The sequence below is a fragment of the Canis lupus genome, chromosome 12, assembly GCF_003254725.2.
Source record: "Canis lupus dingo isolate Sandy chromosome 12, ASM325472v2, whole genome shotgun sequence".
Taxonomy (NCBI): domain Eukaryota; kingdom Metazoa; phylum Chordata; class Mammalia; order Carnivora; family Canidae; genus Canis; species Canis lupus.
The window spans coordinates 9,959,775-9,987,028 of NC_064254.1; the positions used below are offsets into that span (position 1 = coordinate 9,959,775).

The following is a 27,254-nucleotide window of genomic DNA, read 5'->3' on the forward strand; positions in this document are numbered from 1 at the left end:
TATGTTTCTTACTTATAGATTTTAAGAAAAATGGGGACAACTTTATGGAAATAATGAAAACCTTTCCTCTAGGGGTCTCATTATGTTGGAGAATTTTTAATACTTCTTTCAGTTACTCATTTAATAAATATTCAGAACAATTCTTTTTGATGGAGTATATGCAAACATTGGTGTAGCAAAGGGAATTTAATTTGATAAGGAAAGGAGAAAGCATGAGAGAATCAGATTGTAAAGTCCTTTAAAAAATAAAGTGGAATTTTTCAATGAACAGTTTATAAAACTTAGGATTTAAAAGTTCCTGAAGATTCTGATGCATTTGGTGGTGGTGGTGGTGGTACTGGTGAGGAGGGGGCCTTAATTTCTAATCTATCATCTAGGGAATATTGATCTTTTAACCAGTTACTGTTACTTGAACACGCTTTTCAATGGCATTAAGAATGAATATTTTAGCCCTATGAATATTCTTGTGTTCTGTTACAAATAATTCCTTGAGACAAAGACAGGATCTGGAAATGAAAGTTTTGGACTTGGAGCTATTCTTTTGAACATTCCATTTCATTTCTAACATGGTTTGTTTTTTTTGGCTTCCAGGGTTCATTCAATTTAGTGCTAGGTATTTTTATATTGGGACTCAAGATGTTATAGAGCATATATAATGCTCTGGCTTCTAGATTAAGCCATTTACTCATAGGAGCTTGGAAGTTGGGAGGTTTTTGGTACACTTGAGTGTACTCCCCAATTTATCACTATTTCTGCTAAAAACAAAACAACTATGCAGATATTGCAGGGTCCAGTGTGAGGAATTCCACCACAGAGTTTTAAAATTGACCAGAAGATATTTCTAGGACTTCTCTAGTGGGCTCTTGAAACAACCACAGGACTAGAATTCCCAGAGTGAAATGGAGGGCAAACGTTATATATTTCATTTATGCCTGAGAGACTATGGGGAGAAAGGGTCTTCTGCTTAAACTTCCAGAGCTGCTTGTTACCCAGCCTCCTGGAGTCATTGCTAGGTAGTTTGATTTATTCCTTCCAGGTTATTTAGAATTTGCACTCAACCACCATCACCACCATCAGCCCTCCCTCTCATTGCCTCCTCTCCAAGCTTCACAAGAAACTATTCCTGAATCTTAGTCTCAAAAAGCACATAGTCTGGATGTTTTGATTAAGTGCTTCTCATGGATTTAGCCTGTATTTGATGACAAATACCTTATATCTTCTGAGACCCTGGGTATATTTCATTATATCTGACCCTAAAGTATTCAACTTTGCATTTGGTCAAAGAGTGTTTTTGAAGAGGGTAACTTGAAAACAAGAACTTGAGACATATTTTCTTAGTCTCTCTTCTATCTTTTCCCGCTTTACGAAGGCAGCAGAATAGTTCCAGTGATTATCTTTTGGGAAAAACCATTTTTGTATCTTACATTATTTCATTGTTTTTACTTTATTTCCTTCTAGGTCCAGGGGCAGCCATTAATGGTACAGGTCAGTGGAGGCCAGTTAATCACGTCAACTGGCCAACCTATCATGGTCCAAGCTGTCCCTGGTGGACAAGGTCAAACCATCATGCAAGTACCTGTGTCTGGGACTCAGGGTTTGCAGCAGGTGAGCAATGCAAAAAATGTTTAGACAATATCAGAATAGATGTCTGAAAGAAGAGCTTGTTCGAACTATTTGTTGATTTGACATTTAACTGCCACCCTACATTCACAATTAGACGATTTTCTACTTTTGTACTATCAGGGATAGAAAGCAGAACTGTACAGAAATTGGATGTCTCTGGTGTAAGGACTGAGATGTTGGGCATGATCTTGAGTCAGTATATAAAGAATGCAAAAAAATAAGAATCTAGTTTAATAGAAGTAATTCATTGCTTTGATCTTTGTTGGAACTTCTGGCAACTGAGGGAATTTACAGTGTGCTTTGGAAATTATTGTTTTTGGTTAGAAATGTTATCCTTTCATCTCTTTGCAAGTGATTTATAATTTGAATTATCTAGCAAGTAATGAACAAGAAAATACTTAAGTGTAAACCCATCACACACTTAGAGCAAAATGTATAACCCTTAAATACTTTAAGAGAACTAAAAAATGAATGGTATTTCTCTTTTGAAGTGAGGAAAAGAAAGGACAAAATAAGCAAAAAATAGGTTAAAATGAATGAAGTAGAAAATTAATAAAAATGTAGAAAGGGTAAATAAAAACTGATTCTGTAAACAGACCACTGAAGTAGCTAGGTAAATCTACGGGAAAGACCAAATCAGAAACAGAAAACAAAGGTAAACGAGACATGCAGCTTGGTGACATCAAAGTTTTAAAAACTAGAAGGATTGGGATCCCTGGGTGGCGCAGCAGTTTAGCGCCTGCCTTTGGCCCAGGGCGCGATCCTGGAGACCCGGGATCGAATCCCACGTCGGGCTCCCGATTCATGGAGCCTGCTTCTCCCTCTGCCTATGTCTCTGCTTCTCTCTCTCTCTCACTGTGTGCCTATCATAAATAAATAAAATAAAATTAAATTAAATTAAAAAAAAACAACTAGAAGGATTTTTATTGAGTTTGTAAAAATTATAAAGAGTTTATATCCAGTGCTGGGGTGGGTGTAGAGAAAAGGAAACACTCATTATTATTGGTAATTTCAAATTCTGAAGGCATCTCACTATTAAATACATAAATATAAACCTTTGATACTTCTGCTCCACTTCTGAGAATCCATTGTGTTAAGAAAAGCATCTGTGTACAGGGAAAAATGTACAGACCTTTATTGCAGCATTGTACTAGGTGTACTAGGAAAAAAAAAAAGAAAAAGGTACCCAACTGTCCATTCCATCAATAAGGATAAAGAAATGGTTGAATACATCATACTGCATATGTTCATATATGGAGCATTTTGTCCTTGTTAAAAAAGATGAAGTGTTTACCGGGTGGGTAGTCGATATTGAAGTATTTTTAGTGAAAAATAATTTGCACAGAAATATACTATGTGATTTCTGTAATGGATAGCTGAACACTCATGGGTATATATGTTTATGTGCACAGAAGTGAGGGCAAGGGAAAATTATTAACCTTTTAGTATATCTATATTTTAACAATTAAAATGATCACAATGATTTAATTTTTCTGGAGGAATTTAATGTAAGTTGAAAAAACCCAGCCACAATCACACTACTTGATAACTCTGAATTTTATATAAGCCCTTAATCATTTTATGTACACTTTGGGGGCATAATTATGCATATAGTTTTATGTGTTTGGTAGTGTTTTAGTTTGCTTTTATTAAAATTTAACTTACTTCCACATCATTTTCTTACCATTTTTAATCCCTTCATAATGATCAACCAATTTGATGAATCAGAATTTACAATTTACAGAGTAATTGTAAATTACTGGGATTTTTTGTACTGAGATTTTTTGTCTGTTTTGCTTTATTTTTAGTTTTTTGCTCTGATAGGTAAGGTTACCATAACTGTATTTGAGTGTGATTGCCTTATTTTTCAGTTGAATTCTTAGAGTAATTTCTTTGGAGTGAGGGGATTGTTTGAGTAAAGGGTAAGATCATTTTTAAGGCCGTTGGCATATTTTTGCCAAGATAGAGTTGTAGTTAGGATTAAAAATAGTTTCCACATTGCTCCATGCATAAATGTATGAGGCTTTAAATATATTTTGTGTGTGTGCTTGCTGCAGTGTTGTACTGCTGTTTCATTTCTGTCCCTTTTGTTGCCTCCTCTCCAGTCCCTTGCCACACCTTCCCCTCCACTGTTGAATAGAAACAGTGTGTTATAACGCTAGCAACAGTGTACTGTGAGTGTAGTGACCTGACTTTGATTCCCAAGTCTGCCATTAAACAAGATTTCTGATCCTGGCCAAGTCATTTGATTATCTGTGTTCTCATCCAAAAATGAAGTTTTTATATCAAGTAATGTTTAGGGTTCATTCCAGCTCTAAATTCTTTGATTTTATGGGGAGGTTTTTTTGGTCTTTAGGAGACTTTGAAAGGGTTATTTCTTTCATTCCCTTCCCTCCAAGTAGGACTGTAACTAATCAAACCATGCTGAAGAGATTCTTTTCTGTTAATATGTATAAAGCTCTAGGTATGAATCCATTGCATCCTTTAAAATGTTTAAGGTTGGGGATCCCTGGGTGCCGCAGCGGTTTGGCGCCTGCCTTTGGCCCAGGGCGCAATCCTGGAGACCCAGGATCGAATCCCACGTCGGGCTCCCGGTGCATGGAGCCTGCTTCTCCCTCTGCCTGTGTCTCTGCCTCTCTCTCTCTCTCTCTCTCTCTGTGTGACTATCATAAATAAATAAAAATTAAAAAAAAAATGTTTAAGGTTTCAATCCCTTTTTTACTAGAAGTTGCTTCTCATCAGTGTTTTTTTTATCAGTGTTTTTTGAATAACCATTTCTTTTAGAAGAGTACTCCTTAACCTGTTTTTGTTTTGTTTTGTTTTGTTTTGTTTATTGCATGCTCTATATTAGAATTCCACTGAAATCTGTATCCCCGTAGAAAAGGTACAGGTGTCCAGATATATGCTAAATCTGTGTATAACTTTAGGTTAAGGTCCCTGGCTTAATACAGACAGGGGAACCAAAGTAGAGTGAAGAAATAAATCCAGGAATATTGAAAGTTGATATATAACAAAAATAGTATGAAATATCAGGGAAGAAGTTGTCTAAGAATGACATAGAAAAAGAAAACATGGTTTTCTCATACTCATACTATATACTCATATACTTGGTAGATTTGCAGGTTTAAATGTAAAAAAGCATACTTAGAAACTTAGATTTTAGGGGCACCTGGGTGGCTCAGTGGTTGAGTGTCTGCCTTTGTCTCAGGTTATGATCCTGGGGTCCTGGGATCGAGTCCTGCATTAGGCTCCCTGTAGGAAGCCTGCTTCTCCTTCTGCCTATTTCTCTGCCTTTCTTTCCGTGTCTCATGAAATAAATAAAATCTTTAAAAAAAAAAACAAACTTTGATTTTATTTACAGGAGAATTTTGTTTATGTCATAGGGTATAAAAGGATTTTTTTAAAGATATAAAGACCAAATTGATGTGACTTTTTTAAAATAAAAATTTGTATATATCAAAATATAAATAAAAGACAAGGTACAGATATGCAGAAGGTATTTTTTTAACACACATAACTTGGATTGTATCCAAAGTACTTGAAAAATATTTATGTATTGATACAAAAATAATAATCTAGTAGAAAAATGGGCAAAGAATATGAATAGATGGAAAAGGAAACCCTAATGACTAATAATAGGTATTCTTTGCTGTTTGAAACCCAGATAGGAATTAGATTCAGATAACTAAATAAATTTGTTCACTTATTTTTGTATTAGCCACTATCTAAATGTCAACCATGAGGCAAGTATTTGGAAAAAGTAGTCAAGACCCAGGTAGAGGATTCTGGGGAGATGGCAGAACAAGACATACCAGGAATCTGTCTCCCCACCTACCCAGTAATTGCATTGGCAAAATCTGTCTGACATAAACTATTTGGGGACTCTGGAGTCTATTGAAAGCTTTTTACTTCTAGGAGAAAGCATAGACTTCTGTTGAAGGTAATTTCAGTAAGTTTGAGCACTTAGCACAATAGCAGCTACCTAGCACCCTAGCAGGCAGTTGCATGCAGGTCTTTTTTTTTTTTTTTTAAGATTTTATTTATTTATTCATGAGAGACAGAGAGAGAGAGAGAGGCAGAGACACAGGCAGAGGGAGATGCAGGCCCCATGCAGAGAGCCCGATGTGGAACTCTGTCCCGGGTCTCCAGGATCACGCCCTGGGCCGAAGGCGGTGCTAAACCGCTGAGCCACCCAGCCTGCCGGCATGCAGGTCTTAAAGCAGCTTATGTGGGCAGCTAATAGGAGCCAGGGTGAGCAAAATGGACCTATCCTCCAAAATCAGGGATCACTGATGGCTGCTTCTGATTGAAGGTGCAGGCGAAGGAGGCAGGCAGCCTGTGTCATCCATCATCACACTTCCCACGCTGTTGTAAGTCCCTCTCCCTCCAGCAGAAGTGATGGACTCCTAGAGAATTATAAAAAGCCAACAGCCTTCCCTGCCCCCTTCTTTTTTCTCTTTTTCACCCTTTGAGAGCCAACACCCTTCTCAAAAGAAGCTGAATATATGGGAAAATCAGAAAAGGACTGCACATTCTTGGGGACAGACAGGCACAGAAAAGACATGAGAAAGTCTTACCTTTATGCCTTAGTCTGATTTTTTTGGCACAGAGACTGCCTGCAACAGTCAAAACAATAACTAAACCTTGGGAAGGGCAAGAATCTGATTGTCACAACTATAACATTTTTTGACTTAATACGCAGTTTCCAACAAAAATTGTAAGGCATATGAAGAAACAGGAAAGTATGGCCCATTCAGAGGAAAAAATTAATCAATAGAGGCTATCCTTAAAAAGATTTGCTGTTTAAAAAAAAAAAGATTTGCTAAGATAAGCACTTTAAAAATAACTGTCCTGAAGATGCTCAACTACAAGAAGATGTTGAAAAAGTCAGGAAAGCAGTGTAGGAACAAAATGGAAATATCAATAAAGAGATAGGAAACCTGAAAAGAAACTGTGGCACTGATAAGCACACTAATGGAAATGAAAAATTTACTAGAGTCAGGGCAAATTTGAGCAGATAGGAGAAAGAATCCACGAATTTGAAGATAAGGCAATGGAATTGATTGGGTCTGAGGAACAGAAAGAAAAAACTTTGGAAAAAAGTGAACAGAGCCTAAGGAAACTGAGTTCACTATCAAGTGTGTCAATAGATGCACTGTGGGAGTCTCAGAAGAGAAAGAGAACGGGGCAGGGAGAATGTTTGAAGAAATAATGGCTGAAGATTTCCCAAATTTGATGGAAAGACATTAGGATGAACTCAGAGACCCACAGCAAGACACATTATCATCAAACTTAAAAGCCATACATGGAGAACCATGAAAGCAAGAGAGTAGTGACTTGTCACCTACAGGGGATACTCAATAAGATTTTTAGCAGATTTATTATCAGAAACTTTGGAGGCCAGAAGGCAGTGGGCTAATATATTCAGTAGATTGATCATATGTCAGGTCACAGAGTAAGTCTCAAACTGCATACAAAGTATCTTCTCTGCTCACAGTGGGATGAAGTTAGAAATCAACAATAGAAATAAAAGTGGAAAATTAACAAATCTGTGGAAATAATCAGTGGATCAAAGGAGAAATTACATGAGAAATTAGAAAATATGAATGAAAACAAAGACCAAACATTACCAAAACTAATAGGACATTGCAAAAACAGTGTTGAGGGGGAAGTTGATGGCTGTAAGTGCTTACATTAAAAAATAAGAAAGATTGACAACCCACAACTTAACCTGGAGACTTAGGGAATAGAAAAAGACTGAATTAAGGCCAAAGCTGGCCAAAAGAAGGGGGAAAAATGAAATAGTAGAAAAACAATAGAGAAAATAAAAATAAAAGTTCTTTGAAAATAATAAAATTGACAAATCTCTAGTGTTAGAAACTAAAAAAGAGTCTCATGCCAGCATGGTTATATATCATCTTTTTTAAAACTGACTTTGATTCCTTAAATCATCCTGTATCTAGGCAGCAGCTAAAATTCCCCCATTGTTTTGTAGATGAAAAACCACTTATGTCTAATTTATAATAGAGAGCAGAATGAGATTATTTTTTTTCCTCTTCAGAGCCTTTCTTGTTTTCTAAAGGAATTTGGGTAACTAAGATTCCAGGACCGAAAGAAACCAGTGCCAGCAGGGTACTAACCTTTCTCTGTGTTCTCTTGCACAGATACAATTGGTCCCACCTGGACAGATTCAGATCCAGGGTGGGCAGGCTGTGCAGGTGCAGGGCCAGCAGGGTCAGACCCAGCAGATCATCATCCAGCAACCCCAGACAGCAGTCACTGCTGGCCAGACCCAGGTAATTCCTTATCTCTGTCAACACAAGAGCACTGTCAGCTGATTTGGAAGGGTCAGACAGCTGAGCCAAATACTTCCCAGGTAGTAGAAATAGGGAAAGAAAATATCAAAAATGTTATTGTTGTTATTGTTGTTGTTTTCTTAAAAAGAAGGGTCCTTTAAAAAAAAAAAAAGAAGGGGTCCTTTGTGGTAGCTTTGGAGTCTATTAAATTGTCATGATCTATTTCCTTCAGACACAGCAGCAGATTGCTGTCCAGGGACAGCAGGTGGCACAGACCGCTGAAGGGCAGACTATTGTCTATCAGCCAGTTAATGCAGACGGCACCATTCTACAGCAAGGTAAGTGTGCCTGTCCATTTCTGTAGGACTTTGAGGGGCACCTCTTTTATCCTTGGAGCAAATGACTGCTTCAGAAATACTGTGGTTACCTCTGCACAACATACTTTTAAACAAAATCTTTTTAAATCTTCATTGATTGTTTTGTTGTCATTCATACGTGACCAGTATTGGTAACATTTGTTAGGCATACCTACAGTGGTTGTGAAAAGGCTGGTCCTAGAGATTTATTTAAGCTTTTGAGCCTTTCTGGGGGAAAAATATTTAGAAATAGAAGATTGGAAATAGTTTTATTATTGGTATTATTGGTAGTGGAAGAGAGAGATCAAAGTCAAATTGGCATTTAGTCTCATTGCTACTTACAGGTTTTTTTTTTCTTCTGTTTTTTTTTTCTTGTCCACTTTATTATTAATTTTTGCCCAAAAGACTTCTTATGTTCCTACTATGTATGCAGCACTTCACTAAGAAAGAAATTTTCTTCTCAGCCTCTAATCTATTACGAGAGATATATATGTGACCAAATAAATGCAGTGCAGAGCCTTTATAGAGGTGTGTTCTAGAAATAGATAATGCATAAATATAGGAGCAATGAAATCTGACTTGGGAGGAGAATGGACTTCAGAGAAGAGGAGGTGGCTCAAACTGAACTTGAGAGCTTTTGGAAGCATCTGTCAGAAAACTAAATTGGGAAAGGAGGGTAGCCCCGGTGGCTCAGCGGTTTGGCGCTGCCTGCAGCCCAGGGTGTGATCCTGGAAACCCGGGATCGAGTCCCACGTCAGGCTTCCTGCATGGAGCCTGCTTCTCCCTCTGCCTGTGTCTCTGCTTCTCTCTCTCCTCTCTCTGTGTATTCTCATGAATAAATGAATAAAATCTTAAAAAAAAAACTTTAAAAAAAAAATAAATTGGGAAAGGACATCTCAGAGTAGGAGTAAAAGTTTTACTTATGAGGGGTACCTGGGTGGCTGAGTCAGTTGGCTCAGGTCATGAGATCAAGCCCTACATTGGGCTCCAAGCTGGGCGTGGAACCTGCTTAGGATTCTTTCTTGCCCACTCCTCACCCCCACTTACATACACACCTGCTCTCTCAAAAAAAAAGAAAAAAGAAAAAAAGTTGACTTCTGATTAAAATTAGCAGTATACAAGCTCCAGTGAGTACAGTAAGTGTGTGCTCCTGTGATTCAGGAGGAGGCTTGAACTGGATTGAGCCCAGGCAGGGGCTCAAACCAAAGTGTTTAGTTGAATTTTAAATTTTCTTTTTTTTTTCTTTTTCTTTTTTTTTTTTTTTTTTTAAGATTTATTTATTCATGATAGAGAGAGAGAGAGGCAGAGACACAGGCAGAGGGAAAAGCAGGCTCCATGCTGGGAGCCTGACGGGGGACTCAATCCCAGGACCCCAGGATCACGCCCTGGGCCAAAGGCAGGTGCCAAACCGCTGAGCCACCCAGGGATCCCCTTAAATTTTATTTCTACAACAGTTTGAGGCATTACCAATTTAGGATAAATAAATTATATATTTATGATATTTATAAAACTTTCATCCTCAACAGATTATTCCTGTAAATAAGAACAGTGGGTACAGCTGAAGTCAGATTGACCCTTAGAAGTGGAGGCCTCCAAACTTTCTCACCAGCCATTGAAAGCTATTATTGGGATACCCAGGGAGGTATCCACTTCAAGGATAATTTTATCAGATCTGGAACCCAGATAGTGAATAGAAAATCAAAGATAGTGATTACTTGGATTACATGCAGCAAACCAGGCAGAGAGTAGGAGAGGCTCTCCCTTTGTGCTGTTTAGTATGCTTTTCCAGGGTAAATAAGTGTGTGCCAGATAGAAGAGGGACTAACTGTGTTCCCTTCTTTCTGTGTACCTGTTTTTTGTTTGTTTTATGTTTTATTTTCTTAAAGTTACAGTCCCTGTTTCAGGCATGATCACCATCCCAGCAGCCAGTTTGGCAGGAGCACAGATTGTTCAGACAGGAGCCAACACCAACACAACCAGCAGTGGGCAGGGGACTGTCACTGTGACACTACCAGTGGCAGGCAATGTGGTCAATTCAGGAGGGATGGTCATGGTAAGAAAATGCATTCTTCACCTTACCACTCTCTGTCATTTATCTTTCTGTATATTTCTTTGTCATTGAATATTTTTTTGGACTTGCAACTTGATGTCTTTCATAAAGCTTATTGAAAATGCTGACCCCTTGGGATCAAATTGATCCTTAAGGCACTTACAGAGGTCTGCTTTTGCAAGAAACATTACATTGAACTATATAATTCATTCTGAGCACCTACTATGTGCTGGGGACTATTCTAGGTGCTAGAGATACAGCAGAGGATAAACAGAAATACCTGCTTTTGAATAATTTTATTCAGAATTCAAATAATGAAGACATAGACTACTAATCTTTGGGAAATGGGAAATAAATTGCCCACAGTGAGTGAAATAAGAAGCTCAAAATTAGATAGCAATCAATAAAGAAACCAAAAAAAATGTATGCTACAAAGACATTGGGAAAATAGGGAAGGAGAGATGAGTAGTGGTGTGAGCAGAGGCCAAGTCCTCCTGTCCAAATTGGATGTCAGTGCACAGTACCTAAAATGAGTAAATTAAGGACAAGTAATAGAAGCCTGCGCACAGAGGTGGAGGAAGCTACCAGAAGAAAACAACATCCATTCAACACATCATAGTTGGGAAGGGAATGGGGCTTGGGAACCTGTTACTGATTTCCTCTTACATTTAGTATGGTGTTTTTAGTTTTAGTTTGTTTAGAAAAATTAGGATTGAATCAGTAAGTAGTTAATTAAATTATGTAACCATAAGCATTTGGGTCAATCTCTGCCAACCTACCTTTGTACTGTTTCATTATTTATAATTACTCTTCCTGACCATTAGATGGCAGCAGACTTTCCTAGAAATGGAGCCATACATAGGTGGACCAGAATTTGGACATGGTTGTGACATTCGTCAGTGGGGCTCCTTGGCTCCCTATGACAAAATCTTCTGGAATGTTGGTTTAAAATGCAGACCTTGAGTGTTAATGTTCTCCAGGAATCTGCATTTAACTAAGTATTCTATAAAAGCTACTCTTTGTAGCATTTAGAAAAAATAATTAATAGGGGCCAAGAAATAGTTTCCTTTGTCTTATATGCCACTATTTAATAACCTGTGGTTTTCTCTTCACACAGATGGTGCCTGGTGCTGGCTCTGTACCTGCTATCCAAAGAATTCCTCTCCCTGGGGCAGAGATGCTCGAAGAAGAGCCTCTCTATGTGAATGCCAAACAGTACCACCGTATACTAAAGAGGAGGCAAGCCCGGGCTAAACTAGAGGCGGAAGGGAAAATTCCAAAGGAAAGAAGGGTGTGTATAACAACTGAAAGAAGAAAGAGAAAGGGCAGGGACGTACTTTTGAAATTACCTTTTATATGGTTTGTCTCCTTGAGCACCTTCCAAACAAATGAAAGTAAATAGAAGTTATCTTTTGTTAAAGTTAGCATTTGTCATCATTCCGTGTGGCCGCAGCTACAATAACAAAACCGTAACAGTGGCTTCAAAAAGAGTTTATTTTTTTTCTTACATAAAAAAAGTCTGGAGAGAGATTGTCCTGGGCTGGTAGTCCATTTCCACGGTCAGTTCTTATGATCCTCTCTCCTCTGATGTCACTATTCTGATGGCCTTAGTATGCTAGTTACAGTCCAGGATGATGGGTTGGGTTCCAGCCTAGGAAGAAAGAGAACAAGAAGAGCATTCTTCCTCAAGGAAACTTTCATGAAGCTCTATAAATCTCATTAGCCAAAATTTTATTACATGGCCACTTACCTGCAGATGAGGCCAGGAAATGCAGGCTTTTGGTTTTTTGTTTGTGTGTTTGTTTTTTTTTTTTACTGAACTGCCATTTGCTCAACTAAAATTTGGTCTGTTACTGAAGCAAAGGAGAGGGGATAGAGAAGTATAGATAGTGATTGTTGCTACACCTTTGAGGAATCTTTATTATCCGTTTAGCACTTAGATTTTTATGGTAGTTAATACACAGTTCAGCTGCTGCCTATAGTTTACTCTTTTTCCATAATTCACAGTTATAATTGCCCCTGGTGGCTCTGATGATAGCTTCCCTGAACTTCAGAGAAGAGGATTTGTGCATGAGATAACCATGCTGGTTCCAACTAGTACCTTTATTTATTTCTCTGGTTTTTTAGAAATACCTGCATGAGTCTCGGCACCGTCACGCCATGGCTCGGAAGCGTGGTGAAGGTGGACGGTTTTTCTCTCCAAAGGAAAAGGATAGTCCCCATATGCAGGTGAGTATGATACATTTTATTCTTCTCTTCTTGCCTTGTATTTTCTTGGGAAGAGCATTCAGAGTCCTCTTCTTACTTTCACACCAGAGACTAATTACATTCTCTAGTTGAATGCAATGTTGTGTCTCTTAGATTCCTTTTGACCTTAAAGCACTATAGGTGTTCAGTCCAGTGGCCTTTTTTCTTCCTCATCTTTGCCAGTTGTTACTATTAATTCCTTCTTAGAGTTCTCACTTTTCTTTGTTTTAAAAGTTTTATGGTTTCTTTAGTATAATAGCATGACCAGCAGCAGCTAACACTTAACTGCTGTGTGCCAGCCATTACCATAAGCATTTTATTTTCATTGAATCTTTAGAGCAACCTCAAGCCCCATGAGGTGAGAATTCTTATTTCCATTTTTCAGTTGAATCTGAGGCTTAGAGAGGTTAAGTAGTTTGCCCAAGGTAAAAATAACTAATAAAATGGTGCACCTGAAATTTAAAGCCAGTGTAATTCCAGAATGTATTTGTAACTGCTGTTCTTCACTGATTCTTACATCTGATTCCGCTGATTATACTTATCAGCATTTCTGAATCAGTATTTCCAAAATAGAAGTCTTGGTTTTTATTCTATTTTTTTATCCCTCAACCAGTCACTTATCTCAATGAGTGACCTGTCTATCCACCGAGTTGCTAAAGCTTGAATTGTTCAATTCTTGAAAAAGTCCTCTTGGTTTTACCTTTAGAATAAAATCTGAATCAGTTTTCATTTTTTCCCTTCCAACTGACATCAGCCTGGAAAAATCCTCTCTTCTTTTGCTTCAGTTTATGTAACAGCTGCCTATTGGTATCCTTTCTCCCATTCTTATGCTCCTGTCATCCATTCTGCACATCTTCCTGGGGTCTTCTTAAAATGTGTGTCATCTCACATCACCATCCTGCTTAAACCACTTCCATGCCTGCCATTTCCCACATGCACATAGACTAAAATCCTGAGTGCTTATCAATGGCCAAAAAGGCACTGGTGTGATCTAGCTCCTGCCTACCTCTGGCTTCATTTCCTCCTGCTCTTGGTCTTTATGCTGTTGCTGTACTGTTCATTGGTCTGTCTCCTGCCATAGGACCTTTGTCTTGAAAATAGCTAATCTCTAAAGCTTTTCACTTCCATCTTCTTGTGTGATTGGATCTTTTGTACCTTTCAGGTCTTGGTTTAAATCTGAGGCTAGAGCCAGGGTAGATCTCTTGCACCTCATTTTTTCATATCTTCCTTTTCTTCTTGAGCATCAAAATAGTCAACTTGTTTTATTTGTGTAATTGTGCAGTTGGTGCCTTCTTCACTAGACTGTTAGCTGTGTAGAGAGTAGAGAGTTGTTTTGTTCTCCATTGTATTGACTGGACTTAGCATAATGCCCAGTCCAGAACAAGCACTTGGTAAATGTTTGTTGAATTCTTAGATTCCTCTCATTTCCTGATACTTTATTCTGTGTGACCATTATATCTCACTTACACTGTTGTCAAATCAGTTTTTATAAGCTAGTGTTTTTTAAATCATGTTGGTTTTCATTTCTTACTGCATCAGATCCCAAGCTGTTTCTGTATGACATCCAAGCAGCTTGGCCTCCTCACCCCTTTCAGTGTCAGACTGGGAATCCTCAGTATTTCCACACATGAGCACAAATTCCTTTTTTAGTGCTATTCATTCCTACCTGTAGTCTGGGAGCCCCTGCTTTCTCATCATCTGTTCCGGCGGTATTTGGATCTAGAGTGCCATCTATGGATGTAATGCTAGGAACTCTCCTAATTCTGTGTGCTAGCAATAGGATTTTGATCAAGGTACTTGGCTTCCTTTGGCCTGAGTTCCTTCACCTGTGAAATAGGCTGCTGTTGTTGATACTTCATAGGACCATTGTGGGGATTTTGTGCAGTAAGCTACATTGGACACCTACGTAGCACATTATTATTTTGAGGCCTCAGTAAATGCTGGTTATTGTTCTTATTCATTGTTCAAGACCCCACTGCAGTCCTACCACCTCCAGAAATCTTTTAGCTTTTTCTTAGATCCCATCAGTTGAAACTTCAGAGCCTTGGTGTGGAGGAACTAAAGGCGGATATTGTGGAGTGTTGGAAAAAGTTTCAAAGGACTGATGCTTGTCTTAACACTGCAGGTTTTAAGTGGGAGGCAGCAGGCAGAATTTAGTGGAAAGAAGGTTAAATGGGAGCCAAGAGATTTGGGTGTTATTTCTTGCTGGGTTGCTGACTAACTTTTTTCACTCTAGTCCAGGCAAATCACTTTATCCATCTAGGCTTTGGATTTACCTACAAAATGAGTGCATTAAAATAAAGGCCAATGTCCTTTCCGGCCTAAATACTGAGTGCTTAGTATTTAAATATGATCAGAAAACCATCACACAAAAATAAAGCATGACATGATTTGTCTTGGCCACCTCAGGACCCTTAAACTTGAAAGGTAAAGTACAACACAGGGTTCTCTTAGGAAAGAGATACACTGTCAACTCTGGAGTGCTTGGAAATGGAATGCCAGGCTGGACTTAACAGTCCTTTTATGCAAAGGTTTGTTATTTCTTCTTTCCTTATGGAGCTGCATTTTAATCCATGTAGGTAGACTTAGATGCATTATTGGCCTTTGGTGTATTTAGCAAAATTGTATGTATTCCTCCTTGATGAGGAGGAGTTAGAGCCTTGAGTTCCCTATTACTTCTGCAGAGGATTTTAATCACTATTATTCTTTGTCTTTAGGATCCAAACCAAGCAGATGAAGAAGCAATGACACAGATCATCCGAGTGTCCTAACCCCAGGCCATGTGATGGAGCAGATCAAGGTCATGTTCCTCGCCACTGCTTCCCACTGTTCCAGGAAATTGATCACCTCTTCCGATGGGACACTGACGATTACGTGCTGCCCTTTTCTACAGGACAGAAACCACTTAGTTTTTAATAAGTGGCTCAGTATTATAATTGCAGCGATGTCTGGCAAATTGAAGTTGCAAGCCTTTGTCTCGCCCTTTCAGACAGGACCTATTTCAGACTGTTGATGACATTGACATTTCATGGATTAGGATGATGCAAGGGACCGGTGCACGTAAGTGCACACACAGCACTTATGTTGGCTTCTGAAGCCAGCCAGCCATCTTAGCAGGGGAGAATAACCTTCTCAACCAAGACTGCAATCAGGGAAGCCTACGCCCACTCCTTCCCATGGAATCTAAGCAGCATCTATCCTCTGATGGGGGATCTCAGGCTGACTCACTGGACACTTTGTATTCAGAGGTGGCTTCCAAGCAAGGCAGCTCCATCTCATGACATGGAAACAATAAATTCTCTGAGATACATTCATCTAATCTGTGGTAATAATAGGAATCTCTGTCTACCCAGATGATAGATTGTTATTTTTGGACTCCAGCCAAGAAAAAGCTAACTCTGGGGATAGATGACAAAAGACTCCAGCATTAAAAATAGAAATTGCTGAATCTCTCTTTTTTTAAAGCTTTGACAAGTTGTGGTCTGTTTGTCTGTCTGCTGACAGATCATCTGGACCATAGTTCTTGCTTCTGCTACTTTTAAAGACAATTTAGAGGGTACTGGACCTTTGAAACTGCCTTTCCTAAGTAGAAAACAAAACCATAGAACAACTTCTGTGCTGAAGTGCTGAGGACATTTGTAGTAACTCCTAAACAGAAAGCCAAACTAGAGGGGTTGTTTGTTTTGTTTTGTTTTTTTAAGTAGGCTGCACACCCAGCGTGGAGTCCAGTGCAGGGCTTGAACTCACATCCCTGAGATCAAGACCTGAGCTGAGATCAAGAGTCAGATGCTCCACTGACTGAGTCACCCAGGTGCCCCTAGAGATTTTCAATCATAGGCTTTATGACACCATTTGTGGGGAAGAGAAGGGTTCACACATGTTTCAGTCTAGCAGGAGAAGAAAGTAGTGTATATATATATATATATATATATATATATATATATATATATACACACACACACACACACACACACACCCATGTTTGTCATGTAGCATGATTCTCCAATGGATGGATGCCTGGGATGGATCATTAAGATGAAAAGAATAATTTACATTTATACTTTAACCTTTTAACAAGCATGGACAGGGAGAAGTCTGAGAAGTGCTCTTTGACAGTTTCTGTCTGGAAAGCATTGTTCAATCACACTCTCCTGGACGTATTCCAACTCACCTCAAGTTTTAAGGAGAATGTGTTGGCTTCTCTCCTGCAGCACTTTGTTCTGTGCTGGACCCAGAGAGCGAACATTCGCTTTCTTCCCCTGGCAGCTGATTCTTCGGTGCCAGTTTCCATGTTTTCCCTTTTCTACATAGGCCTTGTACAGCAGAAAGGTTTTTACATTGCATCCATGTTCTGGGGATAAGCTGCTGGTTGGTAATGGTGATGCCTGCAGGGTCAAGCATTGGGCCACAGTTCCCAGGATGGACTGTGCCTTGGAAATCTCTCTCTTTGCTGGATGTTGAAGCTGGGGGAATAAAGATATTTCAAAAAGAGTTGCTTCCTTCTCTAGAAACAAGGAAGATGTAATTCTTTTGAAGATCACTTGGGTTTGATTTAAATACCAGGAGTAAGGATTGGCACTTTGTGTGATTTCACTTTCATCATATTAAGAGGGAAAAGAAAATAAACCCTCTGAAGAAAATATCACAAAGGGAAATAATAGTAATGATAGAAACAGGTACAGAGCTTTGCAAAGAAAGCAAGAAGTGAAGTATTTCCCTAGTCCTTGGTATCATCTGTCCTATCTTTAGATGTCAGGAGAGGCCAACCCTTCAGTAGGCTCACTAGAAATTTCTGGCTCTTTAAGTTTCAGACCCTGGCTTTATTCAGTAGGGCCCAAGTTTTTTGGATGATAGTTCACTAAAAACAATGAGAAATTTCTATCCCTTGGTGTGTTTAGGAGTCTCTAAGATGCAGAGCTCAGAAAGAAAGTTCTCAGATCTAAGCCAACAGCAGTTCTAAAATGCTATTTATTTGTGTCTGTAAGTTTGTACATAGTAATATCAACCTCATATTGTTGCAGGTGTTTTTTTTTTTTTTCCATAAGTTTTGAGTTGTGTTTTGTTTGAAATGAAATGCTTCAGTTGTCATTTTGTCACTGCATTTCAGATAGCTCATGGCCCTTTTATTTGGCCATTTTAGCACACCATAATAACCCACAAAGTGGGGGGTTTGAGATTTGGACTTTTTCTTTGTTACTAGAAGTTCTTTTATTTGTCCTTGTGACTGTAGTGATGACATCATAGATGCAGAAAGAGTGAATGGATGAGTGAATAATTGGTTCAATGCATAGTTACTTCACTTCCTGAGTGCTCTTTTTGACAAGATAATTGTAAATGTATATATTTTAATTGCACTGGTACATTGAACATGTCAGTGTCTATACCACTGGACCAACAGAGCTTTTTCTGGCTGTTGGGTGCCTGATAATAATGTCTTGATTTTCCTTTGGGACTCAACAATATAGGTTTTTCTCCCAGCAGTAGGGGGAGTACAAATGACAGATCATTGATGTCACTGCAATTGTTATTTTTTAAAATAAATTTGTAAAAATAACTAAAAAATGATTTGAATTTTGACATTCCTTGGGTTCTAGGTTGTGTTTATAATACTGAAATCATGATCTTTGTAGACAGACATGGGACCACTGTAGACAAGAGTGTCAAACTTGTAGTGTCCAGGCCTTCCAGTTGTATATTGCCCTTCCTGTCTTTTTCTTCCCTTTTGGCCCTCCACCCTACTGAGGAGGTATTTTGTCACCTGTGCACTGATCCTGTATATGGTCTCACTAGTGAAATGTTTACCAGAATTTGATAAAGTAATTCTACAAGCAAAATAAGCTTTTTAGTTATTGATGTAGAGAACAAAGGTCAAAGCAATAGAGAAAAAAAGTTAAAACTTCCTTACGACTTACAGTCCATTGACAAGCACTTGAGACAGGCAAAGTGACCTTCTTCTAGGAACTCAACTGCCTAGATATTAATACTTTGCTAAGGGAAAACGCAGCCTTAGTTTGACATTAGCCCAACCTCCAGGATCTTGTAAATCTCCTTTAACATATAAAAATTCCTTTAAACTGCTTTTATTGCTACTCCCCAAGATACACGTTGGCAATCATCCCCCAAGCATACGGCCCACTGATATACATCTGAAGGGTCTCATGACTTAGGATTTTGGTAGATGTAATAAATGGCCCCTCACGTTCCTGGAAACCTTGCTAACAAATTTCTTAGAGACTTGAACTATACCTAACACCCTCCCAACTTGATACAATCAGCGACTCCCCACAACCCCAGTGCAGCTCTTGCTCATGGTCCTGTTACTGTGCTTTAATAAACCACCTGTTCTGTACGAAAGACACCTCAAGAATTTGTTTTGGACTGTTCGCTCCCAAACCCTCACATTGTCACGTCAGTTATCACTGAAACAGCATCGATTGGATATTGTAAAACTAAAGACGGTGAAGCTGTGGTTTTTAGGTTTTGTTTTTATTTCTGCAGTACAAACACGGATACTTTCCTGATTGCTAAAAATCCACAACACACTCATCGTGTTACTAATGTGAATTCTCCCAACAATCTGAGCAACTGACGGGCAACCTTAGATAAGCCAATCATCACCACACAGGGAACCCGGAGCTGGAACTAGAGCAAAGCAACGCCAGGAGCATTCTCGGGAGACACCCTATAGACCCGTCCTGGCAGATGAAAGAAATAGAAGAAACTCCGTAACAGTTAAGGGACTGACCCGTAAATACCCTTAGCCTAAGGGTATTAAATTTAAAAACCATACTGAGGTTGCCTTTGTCAGATCTAATCGAACGCTGCCCTTAGAAATTCAGAGGTGAGCCAGCATTCCACCCCGGTGATAGAAGACCCGTCTCTTGGCACTATCTGAAATAATCTGTTTTATTGCAGAAGCATCTTCACGATTCCAAATTTTTAAGCGTCCTCTTGACTTTCGAAAACGCCTGCGCACCTGTCCCCCCCCCCCCCAGCCTGCTCCCTCTCCGGGCCTGGGCACCCGCGCAGGCGGCGCGAGGCAGCTGGGGCGGGGCCCGCGGCCGAGGAGCCCCGCACTGATTGGTTGATGGGCGGGACCCGCCGGGGCCGTCGTTGCGGATTGGCTGCCACGCGGAGGACCCCCGTTTCCGGTAGCTTGGCGGGCAACCCCGCCGCCGCTATGGCGACCGGGGAGCAGCCGGCGGCAGCGCCGCCTCTGTGGCCCATGGAGGCCCGGTTGGCGGCGCTGCTTCCCGACCTGCTGGTGTTCAGGAAGCCCCGGGGACCGGAACCCGAGCTGGCCACAGCCCAGGGCGTCCTCCTCGGCGTTCACGTGATGGGTGAGGGGCGGTGCGTCGCTCTCCCGCCCCGCCCGAGGGGCCGTCGGGGCGGGGCTCTGGCGGTTACAGACGCGGCGGTTACAGACCCGGGCGGACGCCGCCGCCGCCGCCTCGGGAAGCCGGGAGGGGCCCTTTCGGAGCGCGAGGACGCCTACAGGGATCGTCTGGCGTAGCCCCGGAGTTCACTTGGGAAACGGAAGGAGACTCAGAAAAAGGCAGCGATTTCGCGGGGCCGCCCTGCAGGCCCTGAGCCCAAGTTTTCTCCCAGTTCGCATCCTGCTTCAGCCAGTTCCTCCCTCCCCCTCCACCCCCCCCCCCCGCTCAATTAATTTCTTCTTTGGGTCCCTAAGTGTGTGCCCGCCGCGGCTCTAGAAATTAAGAGATCCGGCAGCTTCTTCGAGACTCACTCCCTTAAATATTGGTGGAGTTTGTGTCACGGATCCGAAGGCACCTGCCCCGGAGGAGCTCACCCTCCCGGGCCCTCCATGGAGCTCTCATCCATGCCCCCTCGTCACTGGTTTCTCCGTCCCTCCTTCCTCCCTTGGCCAGGGAGCTCCCGAGGGTACGGCAGAAACGGGGTGACTGGCTGGAGAGGAATGGGGTGCTTGTGGGTGACTCTTGCTGTGCAGCTCCTGGAAACGCAGGGGGGTGTGTGGGAGGGCTGGCTTTCTGGGCTCCCGGAGGAGGCAGCAGCCAGCCCGGCCCCAAGTACTAACGCTTGTTAAAGGGCGAGGACCTCGCTCACTCCTCCGGAGGACGTCTGCTTCTTTCCCCTGGCCCTGATGCGCGAAGTGGAACAGGGCCTGAAAGTCAGGATCCGCCGCTAACGCCATCTCTGTTTTGTCGGCTAGGGTTCACAGCACTAATGGACAGGTGCAGCCTGAGCTGCAAGTCGGAACGTGACATGGACAAACTGGCCCGCATCTTCAGCTGTTACATTAGTGACATCGTGGAGCGTGAGTGACCACTGTAGGGAAGCCAGGAGGCGTGGTGCCGGGCTTCCCCGAGCGAGCGAGCGTCTGTAACAACAGGAGGAGGCCTGGGCTACTTGAAAAGATACTAAAGGGTTACGCCTTCAGTGTTACTCATCTTTTGTTTCTTTTATTTCTTCTTACTGCTACCAACAGGCTAGGTTTTTGTTTTTGTTTTGTTTGCCTGTATCTGCCATTCTATCTGGTCTCACATCCTGAAGTGGACGCAGTGTTCAGAAAGGGGAGGCAACAAACTGATTGTAATTTTTACTTTGCATGTTTGGGTTTTATTTCAAAATAAAGTATTCCTCAGGTTGTCTCTTCTAAAAGTAACTCAGCGTGTGCCCGCCCCTATGTGTTCATAGACATCTTTCCAGTCTGTTATTTTATTTTGATCCTGTGAAGTAGGAATGAGTGTTTTCTTCATTTTTTCTGCCATGTGTTCAGCTTGTAGAAATTTGTCTAATCTGGGGAAGAAGAAAAAAAACAGCCCCTTACATGTGCAGTAAATGTTTTGAGAACATACTCTATGATATGTACTGTAAAAGGTTCAGAGTGTGCAAAAACATTTGCTCTTGAGGAGCTTCCACTTTAGTTAGACCCATCCAACAGAATTACTCTGGTCCTGAAACCTTTAGTACTTATGTCATAGTCCCTTCCCTCACTAACAGCACCCATACAATCATGTCTCTGATTCTGTCTCTGAATTCACCAGAATTCTTACTTTGTGGAATCCCCTTAAGGAACTTGTTTATTTGATTCACCCCTTAACCCCTTATAACCCAGTTATAAGAGGTCTTTAAATTTTTCCCATCAGGTTTAGATGAAAGGGAAAGAAATTATATATGTAATACAACACCAGGAACTGCTGGGTACTAGAAATACAGGCGAAAATAAGACACAATCCGCCCCCCCCCCCAGGAGTTTCCACTAGATCCTTCCACTATCTCCAGTGGGAGATACAATAAGCAAACAAGAGAATTACAGATTATATATATATTTTACAAAGGAAACAAATAGGGTGTAATAGTAAAAAAGAATCGTAGAATGAGAAATTTTCTCTGTTAGGGTGATCATAGGAGGCTCCTCTCAAGTGTTTATGCTGAGACATAAAGGATGAGAGGAACATATTGTGAAGAGGGGTAAGGTATTTCAGGCAGAAAAATGCCAAGTGCAAAGCTTCTGAGACGGGAGGAAGCTTGGCTTGTTCTAGGAACTAAGACAACCAGTGTGGCGAATGTATAGCCAACAGGGAGAAGAGTGGCTTGAGGTGAGACTGGAGATCATCATACTCTGTAGGCCGTAAGGAGGTTGGGTTATATATTTTTGTTCAAAGGGAAACTGTTAAAAGGTTCTGGTAAGGGGATGATGTGATCTGATTTACATTTTTTAAAGCTCATTTTAACTGCCTCATGGAGATTGGATTATAGGGAGCTGATGGAGGGCAGGTGGTAAGAATGGAAGCTAGAAGAGGCAGTTGTAGCAGCTGTGGAGAGATGATGCTGATTTGCTCTAGGATAGTGGTTCTCAACCTTGGCAGCACAATAGATAACCACTCAGGAAGTTTTTAAAAATCCTGATGTCTAGGCTTTACTCCAGACCAATTAAATCAGAATACCTTGGGGTAGGCCCAGGGATAAGGATTTTTTTTCAGTTCCCAGGCTATTCCAATGTTGAAGTCAAGGTTACAGCCAAGATAGAAACCATTGGTCTAGAGATAAGACAGGAGAACCATAAGGAGATGAATGATTTGAAATGTGTTTTTCAGGATTTGCTGATATATTGACATCAGTAGGAAGTAGTGAGGAAAGCGACTCTCCCTCAAGATTTTTTTGACTTTCATAACTGACTTGGTGGTGGTGTCACTGAGATGGGCAAGATTGGGCTTTGAGAAAGAAAATAAAGGATTCTGAGTTTGAGATGTCAATAATTCACTCAAATGGAGAAATGAAATCAGTAGGTATGATTGAGGCTGGAGCTCAGAGAATAGACCCCTGTTAGAGACAGAAAGTGAGTTGATGGCCTAAAGATGTTACTTAAAGTTAGGAACTGATTGACTCTACACGAGAAGGGTGTAAGTAAAGAAAATGAGCCTAAGACTGAGGTTTGAGGGACTCCAGCATTGATTATGATTAGAGATAAAGAACCTACAAAAGAGACTGTAAAGCAGCCAGTTAGGTAGGATATTGTGGTGTTCTTGAAGCCGAAGGAGTAGCGTCTCTAGGAAAAGAAGGCTGAGGCTGGCCAGGTTCGATATGAAAGCTATAAAGTATCCCTGGGTGGCACAGCGGTTTGGCGCCTGCCTTTGGCCCAGGGCGCGATCCTGGAGACCCGGGATCGAATCCCACGTCGGGCTCCTGGTGCATGGAGCCTGCTTCTCCCTCTGCCTATGTCTCTGCCTCTCTCTCTCTCTCTCTCTCTCTGTGTGTGTGTGTGTGTGTGACTATCATAAATAAATTTTAAAAATTTTAAAAAAAGGTATAAAGTACAATGCTGTGAGAAAAATACTGAATTTAGTAAGGTGAATGCTGTTGATGATCTTGATAAATTTTGGTGAAGTGAAGGAGTTGGAAGTCAGATTGGAGAAAGCAGAGAAGAGAATGGTAGAGAAAACAAGAGTGAATAGGTATAAAGTACAATGCTGTGAGAAAAATACTGAATTTAGTAAGGTGAATGCTGTTGATGATCTTGATAAATTTTGGTGAAGTGATGGAGTTGGAAGTCAGATTGGAGAAAGCAGAGAAGAGAATGGTAGAGAAAACAAGAGTGAATAGGAAATGAGGAACAAATTGTATATGGCCAACTCTTGAGAATGTTTTTGCTGGGTTGTAGCCTAAAAATGGAGTTAATAGCAAGAGAAGGTAGAGTCAAGAATAGGTAGTTTGACTTTGTGTTTTCTTTTTCTTTTTTAAGATATTAATGCAAATGATCCAGTAGAGAGGAGTTAAGGGTAGTGAAGTTCTTGAAAAGATGGGAGGGGCTAGGATCCAGAGCCTAGTGGAGTGTCTTTAAAGAGAACAGGAGTATGTCTTTCATTTTCAAAAAGATGGATATAGGGACTCCTGCATGGCTCAGTGGTTGAGGCCTGCCTTCGGCCCAGGGTGTGAGCCTGGAGTCACAGGATCGAGTCCCACATCGGGCTCCCTGCATGGAGCCTGCTTCTCCCTCTGCCTCTGTCTCTTTGTGTCTCTCATGAAGAGATACATAAAATCTTTTTTTTTTAAGCTGGATATAGATATTGACAAATTTGGGGAGAAGCTAAAGGAAAGGAAAGAGTCTGAGCTTTGGAGGGAGCAAACAGACCAGAGAACATATGAGGGAAAACTCAGCAGGCCATTCTTTTGATCATACATATAATTCTTCCATGATCTAGTATGTCTTATTTTTTATGCATTTTCCTCTCTCTACTTGATTTCAGATGTGCTGTGTTTTGGGGGAGATATCCTAAATATCACAGGTATTTTTCAGTTTTTCTGAATATTTAAGAGACTATAGGTGAGGACGACTACATTTAGGTGGGATTTGGCTTATTTGCTTATTCAGTATTGTTTATTTAATATGTACCAGGCCCCAGGGAAACAAAGATAAAGACACAGTCATTGCCTCAAAGTTTTTCTCCATCTAATAGAAATACTTTGCTCATATTAAGTTCACATGTGCTTTACATTTTGCTTAATTGAATGGCAGAAAAATAAATGCCTATAAAGCATTTGTTTGCATGAGAAAACTAATGAGAAACCTAGTTCTGCTCTTAAGCAAAGCTATGTATAAGCTAGGGAGGAGTCAGATTGGAGAAAGAGAAGAGAACGGTAAAGAAAACAGTTATATGCCACAGAGTTGGACTCTTTTTAAATTTAAAATTAATTAATCCACCCTTGAAATTATATTTGAACATGAACCTACATTTTAATACCTCTTAGCTAGTGCCCCTCCCATTCTGTATACTGGTGGAGGAAAGATTATCAAAAATATTCTTAAATTTTGGGAACATTTCAGCTTCTATCTTGTCTTTTTTTTTATGATGAGTGGTTTTGAGGTTCTAAGGCAATTTTTTAACCAAGCATAATATACAGGGCCAAGGAACCTTGCCTGACACCTTGTATGTTATCTTCTGCATCACTGGGGGCTTTGTCCGGATCAGGTAAATCCAGATACCTGTCATCCTGTCAACCTGTCTTGTGTGTCTGCAGGGAATGTGCTCCTGGCACTCTGGACAGTGAAACAGAATCAACTCAGTGACATCATTACCTTGGTGGCAAAATGCAGTCTGGAGATACAGGAGAAATTTGGGATCTACCATACCAGAGAAGGCCAGGATCTGCAGCTAAAGATAGGTAGTTGCTACTAAAAGAGTGATCGATTAAAAAAAAAAAAACTAAAAAATTCAAAATATAAATGACAACCTGGAAAAAAAATATCTGCGACTTATACCATGCACACAAAGATTGAATATTAAAACACCTAGAAATCAATAAAAGACTAACATTTTAAGAGAAATGTGGGAAAGCACATGAATTAATAGCATATAGATAAAGAAATACATCTTTTTACATGTGAAAAGATGTTCAATTTCATAAGAAAAATGCCAAATGAAAGTACATTGAGATTATTTGTCACCTATAGATACCAAAAATTCAGATGCTGCACACACTGTTGATGAGGCAATGAGGAATAAACACCCATACATACTGCTGGTGGGAGTACAACTGCTGTTGAGCAGTACAACTTCTATGAAGAATAATTTTGGTAATCTCTGTTGAGATTCCAAACGCATTTATTCTTCAACCTAGCAGTCCCACTTCTGAATATTTATCCTACAGTTATACCTAAATATGTATGAAGTATTATAGGTACAAGATTATTGGTTGCAATATGGTTTGTAATTAAAGGTTGAAAATCTATAGGAGACTGGTTGAATAAACAATATGTCTACTCAATAAGATTTTCTGCAACTTAGTTTTTATTTTTATTTTTTTAAGATTTTATTTATGTATTCATGAGAGACACAGAGAGAGAGAGAGAGGCAGAGACACAGAGGGAGAAGCAGGCTCCATGCAAGGAGCCCGATGTGGGACTTGATCCTTGGTCTCCAGGATCAAGCCCTGGGCGGAAGGCAGCGCTAAACCACTGAGCCACCCAGGCTGCCTGATTTTCTGCAACTTAGAAAAAGAGATTCTGATATAACAATATCTTCAAAATATAACTGAGAAAAAGCAAGATGCAAAGCACTGTGTTTGGTATGCTACTTTTTATATAAAGATGAAAAAAGAATTTTTCTTATTCATGTTTGTATAAACACTGGAAAGATACATAAGAAGCTACTAAAAGTTATCTACTGGAGGAAAATGGTGTAGATAGATATATAGGTGAAATCAAGAATTTTTAAATTTTGTTTTAATTCCAGTATAATTAACATACAGTGTTATATTAGTTTAAGGTATACAATATAGTGATTCAACAATTTCATACATCACTCAGTGCTCTTCACAAGTGCCCTCCTTAAACCCCATTACCTATTTAATCCTTCCACCTCCACTCTGATAACCACCAGTTTGTTCTCTCTAGTTCAGTCTGTTTCTTGGTTTGGCTTTTTCCCTCTCTTTTTTCCCTGTGCTCATTTGTTTTGTTTCTTAAATTCCACATATGAGTGAAATCACATATTTGTCTTTCTCTGACTTATTCAACATTATACTCTTAACTCCATTCATGTTGCTGCAAGTGGCAAGATTTCATTGTTTTTATGGCTGAATAATATTCCATTGTATACATGTATATCCTATCTTCTTTATCCATTCATCTATCAATGGACACTTGGACTGCTTCCATAGTTTGGCTATTGTAAATAATGCTGCTATAAACATAGGGGAGCATGTATCCCTTTGAGTTAGTGTTTTTGTATTTTTTGTAGTAATCACACTATGCCAGATTATAGGGTAGTTCTCTTTTTAGCTTTTTGAGGAAACTCCATACTATTTTCCACAGTGGCTGCACCAGTTTGTATTTGTTCCCACCAACAGTGCAAGAAGTTTCCTCTTTCCACATCCTCCCCAACACTTGTTTTCTTGTGTTTTTGATTTTAGCCATTCTGACAGGTGTGAAGTAATATCTCATTGTAGTTTTTTTAAAGATTTATTTATTCATGAGAGACACACACAGAGAGGCAGAGACATAGGCACAGGGAGAAGCAGGCACCCCATGGGGAGCCTAATGCACAGGATTTGATCCCAGGACCCCAGGATCACGACCTGAGCCAAAGGCAGACACTCAACCACTGAGCCACCCAGGTGCCCCTCATTGTAGTTTTGATTTGCTTTTCCTTGATGATGAGTGATGTTGAGCATCTTTTCATGTCTCTGTTCGTCATCTTCTTT

At 40.2% G+C, this 27,254-nt stretch overlaps 2 protein-coding genes and 1 long non-coding RNA gene across 22 annotated transcripts in view; 2 read left to right on the plus strand and 1 right to left on the minus strand.

The window, feature by feature from the left end:
* The window catches only part of NFYA (nuclear transcription factor Y subunit alpha), a 32,635-nt gene extending 11,419 nt beyond the window's left edge, over positions 1-21,216 (plus strand). For 11 of the 14 annotated variants that reach the window (XM_025418698.3, XM_025418695.3, XM_025418694.3 and 8 more), the window contains 8 exons: positions 1,459-1,605; positions 7,788-7,919; positions 8,152-8,257; positions 10,162-10,328; positions 11,443-11,616; positions 12,453-12,554; positions 15,290-19,912; positions 20,764-21,216. In XM_025418698.3, coding sequence (XP_025274483.1) covers positions 1,459-1,605; positions 7,788-7,919; positions 8,152-8,257; positions 10,162-10,328; positions 11,443-11,616; positions 12,453-12,554; positions 15,290-15,343 — 882 coding nt within the window. In that variant the 3' untranslated portion in view covers positions 15,344-19,912; positions 20,764-21,216. The remainder of the gene's footprint in view (positions 1-1,458; positions 1,606-7,787; positions 7,920-8,151; positions 8,258-10,161; positions 10,329-11,442; positions 11,617-12,452; positions 12,555-15,289; positions 19,913-20,763) is intronic. The other 3 variants (XM_025418702.3, XM_049092088.1, XM_025418704.3) reach the window with 1 other exon arrangement.
* On the minus strand, positions 11,807-19,966 carry LOC118350420 (uncharacterized). Its single transcript, XR_004804188.2, has 3 exons — positions 19,831-19,966; positions 16,744-17,035; positions 11,807-11,976 (listed from the first exon to the last, which is right to left on the minus strand). It is a non-coding gene; the product is annotated as an uncharacterized LOC118350420 (long non-coding RNA).
* A 2,748-nt stretch (positions 21,217-23,964) lies between the features above and the next one.
* Positions 23,965-27,254, plus strand: part of LOC112641559 (adenylate cyclase type 10-like) — a 43,362-nt gene continuing 40,072 nt past the window's right edge. For 4 of the 7 annotated variants that reach the window (XM_025418715.3, XM_025418712.3, XM_025418713.3 and 1 more), the window contains exons 1-2: positions 24,192-24,340; positions 25,074-25,217. The gene's annotated coding sequence lies outside the window, so the exon portion shown is untranslated. Of the gene's footprint in view, positions 24,341-25,073; positions 25,218-27,254 lie in introns of all 7 variants that reach the window. The other 3 variants (XM_025418720.3, XM_025418719.3, XR_003124701.3) reach the window with 3 other exon arrangements.